Here is a 12,121-nt window from a genome sequence, read left to right on the forward strand (position 1 = left end):
ATCATATGCTATTAACCCATTGATTGCCACAATTGTACAATTATAGGTAACTTTATCTCCGATGCCTGATATTTTCATATCAGCACGTTATTTTAATATGCTATATATTTAATTATTGTGTGTGTGTATATTTTTCTTTATCAAAACTCACAATGCAATTTTTGTTTTTTCGCCAAAAAACCGAATAGCTGATGTTTGTCTATAAATCACCAAATATGAGTTAACTTGGCAATCAATGTGTTAAAAATAAAGATAGTGGATTAATTACCAATTTTGCTATACAATTCTGGCATATATAGTTCGGGTTTCTCTCTATAAAACAGATGATACTCCGCTTGCTCGACGATCGGCGTCACGCAATTAAATTGCCGACAATTCGTATAGGCTTCCATAATCTCCACGGGTGACCATCGCGATGTACCCCAGTACATCACCCAACCTTTACTTATAACATAATTCATCGCGCGAACGATTTCTGAAATGTAAGATTACGCGAATACGTGAGATACAAAGGACACAAACGAGATTTTCTTATCGTGACAAAATTGCCAGGTATACATGGATAAATGATGCGAGATCGATGCGATAAATCTCTATTTTACGGTGAGATAACATCTATTAAGAAAACAAGAGAGCGGAAGTGTGTTTCAAAGCGTGTGAGGATAAAGGTAAAATAGCTATAGAATATAGATAGTTCTCTTGCATACATTTTTCGCATAATATAAAGCATACATTAACGTGATACGTAAACACAAGACGTTTATTTACAACAAGAAAATAAATATAAAAATATATATATAAATATATATGTATATATTATATATATATACACACACACATATATACATATATATTGTATATATATTATATGTACATATAGCATGTAGAATACATATGCTTTTGCAACAATGACTTCCCATTTTCGCTATAAAAGTACCGAATATAGAAAGAAGCATACGGTAACTATTACGGCACAATGCAACTGCCAAACATCAAATCGTCACCATAGTGGAGATTCTTTGTAACTTCATTATTATAGTTTCTTCAAGTTTTGTCATGGACTAAGAAGATCGTTTGTCTTTTAAGAAATTGTATTGCGTCATGCAAAATGTCTGAAACTAAGTAAATCATTGAAATTTGAGTTAATACCGATAAAAAGTGTGTCAATATTTTTATAATTATATTTTATAATTATAAAGTAACTATTCTCATTCTATAATAAATGCATTGCATAACACTACTCGATGGATCCGTGTCTCTTGAATATGAAATAATAATAATATATCTTAAAATATCAATCCATCGTACGTAATATAAGCTAATGATTTCTTTTTATAGCTTGAAGAGTTTTATATTTAACTTGCACGACGCGACCGTGATAAATAAATTTTACCTTTATCCAAAGAAAACAAAATTTACTGCAAAATGAATATTCTAAGTGGAAAACTACTTTCGAATCGATTATTATAATATTGATGAAAAATGAGATGGTTTAAGCTCTTAATATTGAAATTAATAGAAAGTCTAATGAAAATCATCAACCATTTATAATAGTAATCGATCATAAATTTTTTTTTAATTAAAATTAAATAAAGATTATTGAGAAGGTCAGTTATCTGGAAGTAATTGAAACAAATATTAAAAGCGTAACAAATCTAATAAAGGATCAAAAAGCAGCACTCTGATAACACGATAATGTTTTTATTTTATTTCTAATCTTAATGTCAACTTCTCGATAAGAGAGAAGTTCTCTTCTCATTAAATAATCATCTCTCTTCGCCTTCCTACAGCATAAACAATAAAAATGTGTCTCTTTTTATCTACTCATGCTAAAAATTGTGCGTTATCGTGACGGGCATCTTCACGTAAAAGTTATTGTCGGAAATTACAGAGTATATCACAGTATCTCGTAGCACGCTTTTGTGCAGTGAAGTGCCGGTAAAGTGTTTGAACGATGGAATGGAGACGAGGAAGAGAGAAAGAGAGAGAAAGAGAGAAAGAGAGAGGATATTCGAATCTCTGAATATTACTCGTAAGAGAATGAGGAATTGGAAAGTTACCTTCCATCGGACACATTGGATCGACTTTGTGGATCATGACAATGTCGATGTACGACAGTTGCAGCCTGACGAGCGAAGCTTGCACGGACTCGATAATGTGTTTCCGCGATAGCCCGCGACCCTCGGTCCTATTCAAGAATAGGCAGATATTATCAATCTTATTAGGCGCTGCAAACGGAATTAAATAGCAGTTGGGATCATAAAGAGACATCAGATGAGGAATGTGTGCGGCGGCACGCGTTACGGCAGAGTCTCCTCGTTATTACGGCTTTCCCTCGTTACACGGTGCGGCGCGTTATCGAACACGAACCGAAAACAACAACGGCGAATATAACGATGACCCGATGCACGGGAAACCTAGTTATCGATCCACGCGTCAAGGCGAGAGAAGCCTCATATTCGTGCCGTCCACTTGATATTAAACGAGGCCGTTTCGCATCGAGATTCGCTTCTGGCACGATATGTTCTCCCTATCGGGTTCTACAATCCTAAAAATAAATGCGGCGTAATCTTACGGAGCACCTGGAGCACAACCGTTCACCGACTAATTTATTTTATCGATGACACGCCGCCGTTTCGTAATTCCGCCCGTAAAAAGTGTTCTTGAGGAAAGGTTTCTGTCCTTTTCTTTCTGTATCTATCGATACCAGGCATGCGATGTATATATATATATATATGATTGACAAATACGATACGTGATAAGGTATCAGTAACCTTCGAGTTTATTAATGACTGGCAGGTTTCTCTTTATCGCGACGCGAAAAGAATTCAGCTCTGCGAGCTCGAAACCGAGGATTGGTTTTAAGATATATAGTCTCCCTTATTTCATAATGACTGTGAAATCATAGGAAAAAAAACATTTCGAAGATTTTAAGATTTAAAAAGAAAACCTTGTCGATTCTTTTGTTTTTTCAATTTTTCTACTCTTACGGTTTGATATACAAGCATTACGCACAGTGTCTAAGCATCTCATGCTTAGTGTACACAGAATACGCTATTATAAGCCCAGCCAGAAATGATTAGTCCATCGATAAATCGACGTCGAAGATTTTGACGGTTGATATTCTTGTCATCTTCGACCTCATCATAATTGTTCTTGCGTCAATTGAACAATTGCGAATATTTCTATAAGATTTCTATTTTCTTTCGGCCAATTCTACATCAAAAGCACGGTATATATATGTAGGTATATATTGTATATTTGATGTAGAATTGGCCGAAAGACAACAAAAATCTATAGAAATATTCGTAATCGTTTAATTAACGTAAAAACACTTGCGTTAAAGTCAAAGTTGACAAAAATGTCAACCGGCATTCGACATCGACCATTCACCGAATCGATGTCGATTCGACTAATCATCTCCGGCCGGCGAGGGCACGCGAAGGATAAAGTTCGCACGCAGGCCGATGGGCGAGTAAGTTCGATTACACTGAAGCCATCGATCGAGAAGCACACACGTCTAAAGAAAGAAAGAAAGAAAGATAAGATAAGATAAGAAAATAAAAGAAAGAAAGGAGAAGAAAGTATAGAAGAAAGAAAAGGAAAGGAAAAAAGACCGCGCTTTCGCGTGCAGTAGCGTTACAACATCGAGAGCCACCGAGAGCACGTCGAGAGCCACTACCAGCTCCACTATATGTATATCATCAATGCTCGCTAAACACCACCATCAATGACGACGACGACGACGATGACGGGCGACGTACGCCATCAATGACACCGAGACACGCGCGACAAACACCTACGGACGGGCGCGCTCTACTCACTTGGTGTTCCAGTAAATTTTCGTCGTGACGACGTAGCTGGAACGGTTCCAGGCGCGCCTCAGCAGGATACGGCCGAACTGGATCTCGGCGCGGTGACCGCTGTGCGCCTCGCTCAGGTCGAACACATTAATCCCGCTATCGTAGGCGAGGGCCACGACGGCCTCCGCGGTCTCCTCGCTGCCGCAGCCGCCCACGCCGAAGGTGGTCCACGTTCCTGCGTCCCATAAAAGCAAATCAAGCGACATCGGCGACCTGCCGCGCGCGCTTTGTCTTCCGGGGGACCGCGTGACCGAAATCGCGACGGTCGCAATAACCGTCAGGGTCGCCCGAGCTTTAACAGTTATCGGCACATTCGAACTCGTCTATCTCAAAATAAAACGTTATTCCACCGGAAGATAAGACACTGGCACAAGGCCAGCACGGAAAATAGACTCGTAGGCCCGCAAGAAATGACAGTGTTATTACTGCGCTTTTTTATTACATCGAAGGATAGGAATAATGATAATGGTAGTATATATAATGATTATAGCGATAAGTCGTCAAATTACCGTTGTCAATTATGAATTAAGCTTAAACTACGGAGTTTCGTGTTGCCAGCTCAGCCGTCTAAACTCATTTCTTGAGTCTTTAAAGTCTGTTAAGTTTAATTCTACGCCACGTACCCTACTAGCAAATTGTTTTAGATTCACGTTTCAAGGATATCCGGCCTGCCTTGCTGGTGCAAGAATGTCGCAAAAGAAACTTTTGCTTTACATTGAAAGACAACGGCTGAGAAACAACTATATGAGAAACGGATAAAATGATATATTAAGGGGAATTTTATCGATTTGAATAATTATGACATATTATCAAGGACCCTGAACAATACTCAAGAAATTTTAGCCGTCGCTCGTTATCTATTAAACAGTTATTAATATCAATATAATCACTTTTTTCGATATTTCAAACGTGAGGCAATGTACATTTCTCTCCTTTTAAACTTTCGACTTTATATTAGAAAATAAAAGAGACAATTGAAATAAATTAAATACGATTTTTAAAATATGTATCCGTATCTTCGCAATATTGAAAATAGCATTCGTTCACGTTTTCCGTCCTTCTGCACCTCTATTCTGAAAAAATGCTAATCTAACCCAAATCTAATTTTAATTTCAAATCAGAAATAAATTTGGATTAAGTTGGAATTTTTTCGATGTGGGAGGAGGAACGGTCCAAGCATTTACTTAAATATGTATAATATATTCAAATAACATAGAATTTATATTAGCATTTATAAAGCATAAATTATAACATTCAACATATGTTTGTATGGTTCATTTCATTTGTTAATAATTTTTTAATAAGTAACGAACGATGGGGTAAACTCTTTTGCAAGTTGGTAGACAATATATACCAAGGTCATTGAAATCAATGAGGTCGCCGCTAATATGTAGTTTTACCGAGAAACAACAAGTGAGAACGGTCGTGGAATAATTTATGAAACTAGAACAACAAAGTAACATCGTGAAAATAAGCTCTTTTTTGCTTTAAAAAATTAATGTACATTTGTGAAATGTGCAAAAAAGAGTGTGAGATTTCGTTCACGTTTTTGTTTCTACTAATGTGAGCATAGACGAATCCTTTTAAAGGATTATCCTTTTAAAACTTGTTAGTCTAAATTTGCTTTTTATAACATTACGTAACTTTATTGTATCATAAACATTTCTTTCTTTGTAAAAGAGAAAAATTACGTAGCTTTTAATGTAGAAAAATATATATTGTAGCACCAATTCTTTTAAATTTTGAAGAAAATGTCTATAAAAAATTATAAGTGGACGCAACGGTAGAAAAAATGAGTAATTTGAAGCGTTTATTCTTGAATCACATGTGCAGCGATTACATGTGTATATATTTGCGTAGGCAAGTCATATGAATTGCGTGTACTGGTCGAGCTATCGAGCACAAACGATCAGCTATAGGTCATAGTGCATCGTACATATTGTATATATCCGCATCCACGGCGAAACCGTATGTCCGGCCGGGAGAGCAGAAACGTTGCGAAATAAATAATGAAAACGTGAAATCCGACGTTCGGCGATGTGACCGCGAGTGATAAAAATTCGAGATAACCGGTGAGACGGAACCATGCGCTTCCGGGATCGATTCGGTCGCGGGTATGTATAGTATCGCGCGAGTATACGACCGCAGGAGAAACGAGGGGGAGGTATCCAAGGGTGATATATATCGTCTTCGAAGGGAGGAAAGCGTTCACGCGCGCTCCGTGATCGCGGAGAAGACGACTCTCTAAGAGAGATAAGTGGGAAATACATTCAGCAGCGTACCTAATCCAACATTGGAAACACGTAGACCGCTTTTGCCCAAGTTGCGGTAGCGAATACCTGGCGAGGGATGCTGCAAACGTTGCGCTTGTGCGGCAATGCAGCTAGTTAGTAGCTGTTCTTTCGTTCCGGTCGTGTTGCTGCAGTGCACGCCCGAGTCTACGCCGCCACCACCGCCGACGCCGCCTCCGACGCCGCCGCCGCCGTTGAACTCTTCCATGCAATCCAAACTTGCTATGGGTGCACGGCAGCTGCGCATACAAGGTGCAAGAGTTATCGCGTATCGATGTCGATATACGTCGCCGTGCCGTGCATCCCGTGTAACTATATCGGTCGATTGGGACGTCTCGAGAGGACCCTGGATGCCCGTTCAGAGATTCTCTCTTAGACACTTCGCTACCGAGGCTGCACGATTACTATCTGTCGCTAAGGTTTTCTCGTTTTTTAAAAGTCTTTTCTCTCAATTTTCTCACTTCGAAATTTAATGTTATAAGATATGTCTCGATAATTTAATATCGAGTTAAATGTTTGCTGATGAAACGAACGCGAATTGAGAAACTGATTGAATCGCAAGGTTTCGTATTAGTCTACATCGTAGCGAGAATCCATCTCTCGCTGGAACTTTGCAATTTTCAAACTTAAATAATTACTTAGATAACGTCTAGAATTAAATAAAAACGATAATCGATTCGTTTATGAAGAATTCTTACGAATGGAACTCGAGCCAACACGAGTTGCCGAGCATAGATGTTAAGTAATTTTATTTATTAAACAATTCCGCACTATATTGTTGTTGATAAGACAATTGTCGCATATTTTAGTTTATCCTTCTGTCGGCAATCAACGATTGCGAGAGGACCTTCAGTTGCTCCCGTATTATTAATAATACTACTCTGCCTTATAACTGTGTTACGCGTGTTCATTATAACTTTGGTTTTCAAAGATTTTCGATATTTCTGACTAATATTAAGTGAGCACTGCTTGGAAAGATTTTTAAGTCTTAATCCGAATGAGGATTAGAACTCATTTGTCCTGCAGATCCAATGAAATTTGTCAAAAGAGAACGTGAAGCTCATTAGCGATCTTTACAAGCGATTCTCGCACGTTGTATTTTATGTTTGTGTGTGTGAAATCATATTATTCATGTATATCTATTAATATACTAATCTCAGTTGTTTTCTTATCGAGTGCGAAAACGTAAGTATTATTATTAACACGTTGTAACTTAGTATGAAAATACTAAATACGTAATGATTATAAAAGTTGATTAATTGCCAGCTTAATGCTACGGTCGCAGACAAGAATCGTCTGGCCGGTCGACCTTCTCGGGTGTCTGCACACCAACTTGGCCAAAATTCAAACATGAATAATTGAGATATGTGCAGACATCAGTCGTGAGCGTGGTGGCCGATGTTGAAACGTTACTCGTCCGTGTAATTTTATGATTTATTAAATTTTGATCTAAAATGTCTCTGTCGTCTGTTAGCATATTGTTTATGTCTCAGTCTTTCGCATAAAGCTCCATTACATCAATAACGCGTATTAAGTAAGTCCCGGTTCAGCGATTTGTTCTCTCTCTCTTTCTCTCTTTTCTCTCCCGTCTCAGATTACAGCTTTATACACACGACATAAACCCGGAGGAGAGAAACTTATCGCGGCCAAAGTTAGCCTACAAGTGACGTTGGTGCAACCAAGTCTAAGTAAGCTAACACACCCCAGTGCTCTCGCAGCTCTCGCTCGAGTTGAGGAAAACGAGGGGGTGCGGGGGCAGTCGAGCGTCATCGGACACCGACGCGGACGTTCGTCGTCGGTGGCACATCCTCGTCGAGTTACTCGACGTTTGAATTTCCCTCGAGCCTCGAGCACGATCGGTCGATCGTTCGCGAGCGCAACGTTCCAAGAACATCTGGGAACGTCGGAGACGGGCGCGCGCGCTACGTCTGTGCCCCTTTAAAAGCTAAAACTACCCACCGCCACCGCGATGTGGGTCACCGGCGCGCAAGGGACGAAGGAGAGCGTGGGAGGGGGGAGGAGGAGAGGCGATAGGTCTCGGGTCGGGGAATATTGCTTCTCGCTCGAGTGCCCGGTGTATCGCGTACACCGATCACTTTGCCCCGACAGTACACCTAGACGCGATTACTTTGCGAATTAGCCGCGTTTAATAATTAAAGCCGAAATATTCTCGGTAATCCGCTTGTTGGAGCGAGTCGTGGAACGGCGATTCGATCGATGTAATAGCCATTAAGCGGAAACGGAATGTATAGTAGGCTCATGCGATTTGTTTGGGAAAGCAATTGAACAACAGGGATGAAAAATTAACGCGCGCGCGCGCGTGGGCGGACGGGGGCGTTTTAATTCTATAGGAATCTTCATCTTATTAATCGCGCGTGGATTGAAGTTACATGTAATAAATTCCTGATCGATACATCCCGAGTATCTCGAGCCGGAACACTATATTTTATCGGAGATAAAAGCCTCCTCGAATCTGTCGGATTCGAGAGAAGGGTTGAAATTGAAATTCTTTACATTGATTTTAAAAAGGATATTTGTCAGCGTCGAAAGTTACATGTCGATCGAGAAAGGCCAAGACCCATATGGTTCGAAAAACGTCGCGTCGTGACGATTATAATTAACAAACATGACCAGTTGGGTCGAATAAAAAAATCATTATTGAAATTATTCGTTTCTCGCGTGTGCCGCGCGGAATTAAGAGAGAGGGTTCTTCGGGTAGGGCAACTTTAATCGAAACCCGCACGATATTTTGCAGGTATCCCACATCGCCGTAACATCGTTCGTTCAGCAATCAGCAGGGGGTCGATTGTGTATCTGGAAACGAGGTGAAAATTACAACAGTAAGGAAACCCGCTATAGTATCTACAATTTCATTCGTCGAAATCTGTTCACTCTCATAGATTTCACCTCCAAGTTACCAATCGACCCCCTGGCAGGCCCATGGTTTGCTTTTTCGTTTCTGTCGCGAACCAGCCTCTCGCGGCTGGACGCGACATTCGGCGACGAGCGCGGAGTCGTGGACTCCGACTATATACTCCGACGGCGTTCGCCGTTAACATACGTACCGATAAATCGTAGGCAGTGGATAAGAATCGTCGTCCTCCATACTGCTGTTCGTGTTCGCGTTGTTGTTCGTGTCATTTCCCGCCGCCGAGGTATTGCCAAGGTTACACAGCATTAATCGCGACATCGCTGACGCGCCGCTGCTCGTGGAACGTTTTTTCAGAGTCCGAATCGGAGAGACGCTCTCCAAGGGAGGAAGGGAGGGAGGACGCACGGAGGGAGCAGGCCGATATCACGGCGCGGGCACGGTACACGCGTTACTTGACTCCTAATGCGACGATCATGACCCGAGATGTGCCTTATCGAGAGATACCTCGAGACCTCTCCTGGTGTGCGCGCTTTTTACCGAGCGGTCTCCTCCGCCGTCTCGCCACCGCTCGTTCCGCGCCCGTTCCCTTCGCTTCGACACTTGGACAGTGCGATCTTCGGCGCGTGGCGAAGAACGTGCATCGCAATCGTACTTATTCCAAAATGCGCGTATATGTACAGGCTTAAGATCGATCGAGTCGATTCGAATCAATCTCGCGATTGCAGTTGCACGTACGATGCATGATATATAGGCACTGATTAAATTTTCTCTCTTCCTCCCCCCTCCCCCGGGTCGTCGGTTATCAAATCACGCTTTTAGGCACCACTTTTGAACGGCGTTAAACTTCACAGAGAGTTTCTCGCGCTTCAGCGCGGTCGGCACAATCCGCGCGCTCTCGTTCACGGGCAGGGGGACAGCGGGGGGGAGTGACACCTCAAGCGGTTCCTTCGCGGTTCCTCCGATTCCGCGGATCTCCGCGGATCAGATCGAAACGTCTCGCGAGAGACGCGGGCTGAGTATGGTCGACGATATGAAGCCGGAGAGAGAGGATACGTGGACACGATCCCCCGCGATCCACTGCCGAGCCTCGGCCGTCGTGCCGCCAATGCCGGGGAGGGTATAATATATCGAGGATGCCCCGGTGTGATTGCGACGATCTCGCGAACTGCGCGGGCAGGGGGGGGCTACAGTTTCGCGTTACGATCCATCATCATCGGCCGTCACCCCACGGTCGTGTCGTCGTCGTCGGCGCAACGTCACGGGGACCGGTAGTGCTACTCGGTCGCCGGTGCCCGTCGCCGTGCCCGCGGACGTAGACTCCCGTAACGCGCGGCGTGTCGCGGGTCACGTAACTCGTCGCGCGGCGACGATAACGGGCATTATCGGCCGGCCGCGGGTCGGACGCGGGCATAAGTGCGCGCCGCTTGCGGGACGATCGTACGGCGCGGCGCGGCGCGGCAATAACGAGCCTTCATAAAGGAACACACACAAATCTCGAACGGAACATCGGTAAAAATGGGGGAGAGAAATTGTGCGAGAACGAGGGGAAAAAAGGGGAGAGAGAGAGAAAGGGAGTGAGAAAAGGAAAGAGAGAGAGAGAGAAAGAGAGAAAGATAGAAAGAGAGTGAGAGAGAGAGAAAGAGACGGCGAGTGTCGTGCTCCCCGCACGTAGGCAACACTCCGCGCACACCGCTCGACACCCGCTGCCGATTCCCACCTTTCTCCTCTTCGGCGGCGGCGGAGCGCGATGCAACCCCCGTGCAACCCTCTCCGAGCCCCGTCGCCCCGCCACGATGGTGGCTGCGCGCGACGCGACCCTTCGCCTCCTCGCTGCGTGCGTGCGTCCGCGCGCGCGCGCGCGATCGCGCGCCTCCTCCGTTCTCGCGCTAAAAACAGTAAAAACGCGAAATTTGTCGCGGAAGGCGCACGAGGCGGCACGAATCATATGGTATGGGCGCCGTGCGAATCCCCTGCAGCCCCCCCGGTGTCGTCCGACTTCGACCATGCGGCACGGCCGTAAGGTAAAATGATCGTTATTGCATGTGTGGAAAGCCGTGCCGTGAAGGCGGCTGAGGTTCGTGCGATTTTTCACGCGCGCGATTCATCGAACGGTCCAAATTCCGATAAATCGAGCGCTAGCGCCGAGCGCGACCTTGAATAAGAATTCGGATTGACGTGAGAATGAAGAGAAATATAAAAGAGAAAGGGATAGAGATTTCTTTTGATTCTTCGCACGTCATTTTACGAGACTGAAGTGATCGTCATCGAGTCGAAGATTTCGAAACGGAAAGATTTCACGCGATTCGCCGCACGGCTCCGCGGCATTGTTCTATCGAGCATTATTCCGCCTTCTGCATCGCACGACGACGCATGCGCGCGTTAGGTTTCTTTTTGGCGGAGCTACAGGAACGACGACCGCGGTTTTTCTCTGCGCACCTTCTCTCGTACGTATTGGGCGAACAAGCGTCCCGGTGTCTTCCTTCAAATCACGGGAAACTTTCGGAAAGTTCCCATCTTTCCTCTTTCCGTCACAGTAACGAACGAATCTCGGGATATCATCGGCAATTATGATTATTATGAATGGACAGAGATGTTCTCTCTGTCTAAAAATTTTATCGTACACACAGTAGCGGTACAAACGAAAGAGATTCTAATGCAATTTCAGTTTCGCAAATAATGTTACAATTCAATTGCTGTCTTCTTGATGAAAATAGATTAATATAGAACGCAAGCAAGAGCATCGTTGGACTGTACAACTCAAGATTTTATTCACAAAAACCATCTCTGAAAGAAGAAAATATTTGACGACGACGAGACGCGTATATGTAACCCGCTACCCGCTATATATTCCGCGCTATCCCTCCCCGCGTCGCTCTTTGTGCGCGCGCGGACACATCCCGACACAATCGCGCATACACGAGCACGCACACAAACGGAGGTATAATCGGCGTAGGAAGGGTTTTGTGAATCAACGGTCTCAACGGCAACGCCGCATTGCAGATCCGCCGCGCCGGCCGCGCCGACACGCAACTGACCCCTCCCCCTCCCTCTCCTTCCCTCCCACCTCCTCCTCCTCCTCCTCCTCCGCCGCCGCC

The 12,121-nt window shown here is 43.9% G+C and overlaps 1 protein-coding gene across 2 annotated transcripts in view; it reads right to left on the minus strand.

The window, feature by feature from the left end:
* Nucleotides 1–10,736, minus strand: part of Hk (potassium voltage-gated channel subfamily A regulatory beta subunit hyperkinetic) — a 19,703-nt gene extending 8,967 nt beyond the window's left edge. The window contains exons 1-5 of one of the 2 annotated variants that reach the window (XR_011735499.1): nucleotides 9,220–10,736; nucleotides 6,146–6,393; nucleotides 3,825–4,038; nucleotides 2,061–2,188; nucleotides 269–475 (exon numbers count right to left, since the gene is read on the minus strand). Coding sequence is in view for 1 of the 2 variants with exons in the window: in XM_071797761.1 (XP_071653862.1) it covers nucleotides 269–475; nucleotides 2,061–2,188; nucleotides 3,825–4,038; nucleotides 6,146–6,393; nucleotides 9,220–9,344 (922 nt within the window). In the remaining variant the exon portion in view is untranslated. The remainder of the gene's footprint in view (nucleotides 1–268; nucleotides 476–2,060; nucleotides 2,189–3,824; nucleotides 4,039–6,145; nucleotides 6,394–9,219) is intronic. The other variant, XM_071797761.1, reaches the window with a different exon arrangement.
* Nucleotides 10,737–12,121: the final 1,385 nt, after the last annotated feature.

The sequence above is a fragment of the Temnothorax longispinosus genome, chromosome 2, assembly GCF_030848805.1.
Source record: "Temnothorax longispinosus isolate EJ_2023e chromosome 2, Tlon_JGU_v1, whole genome shotgun sequence".
NCBI classification, from domain to species: domain Eukaryota; kingdom Metazoa; phylum Arthropoda; class Insecta; order Hymenoptera; family Formicidae; genus Temnothorax; species Temnothorax longispinosus.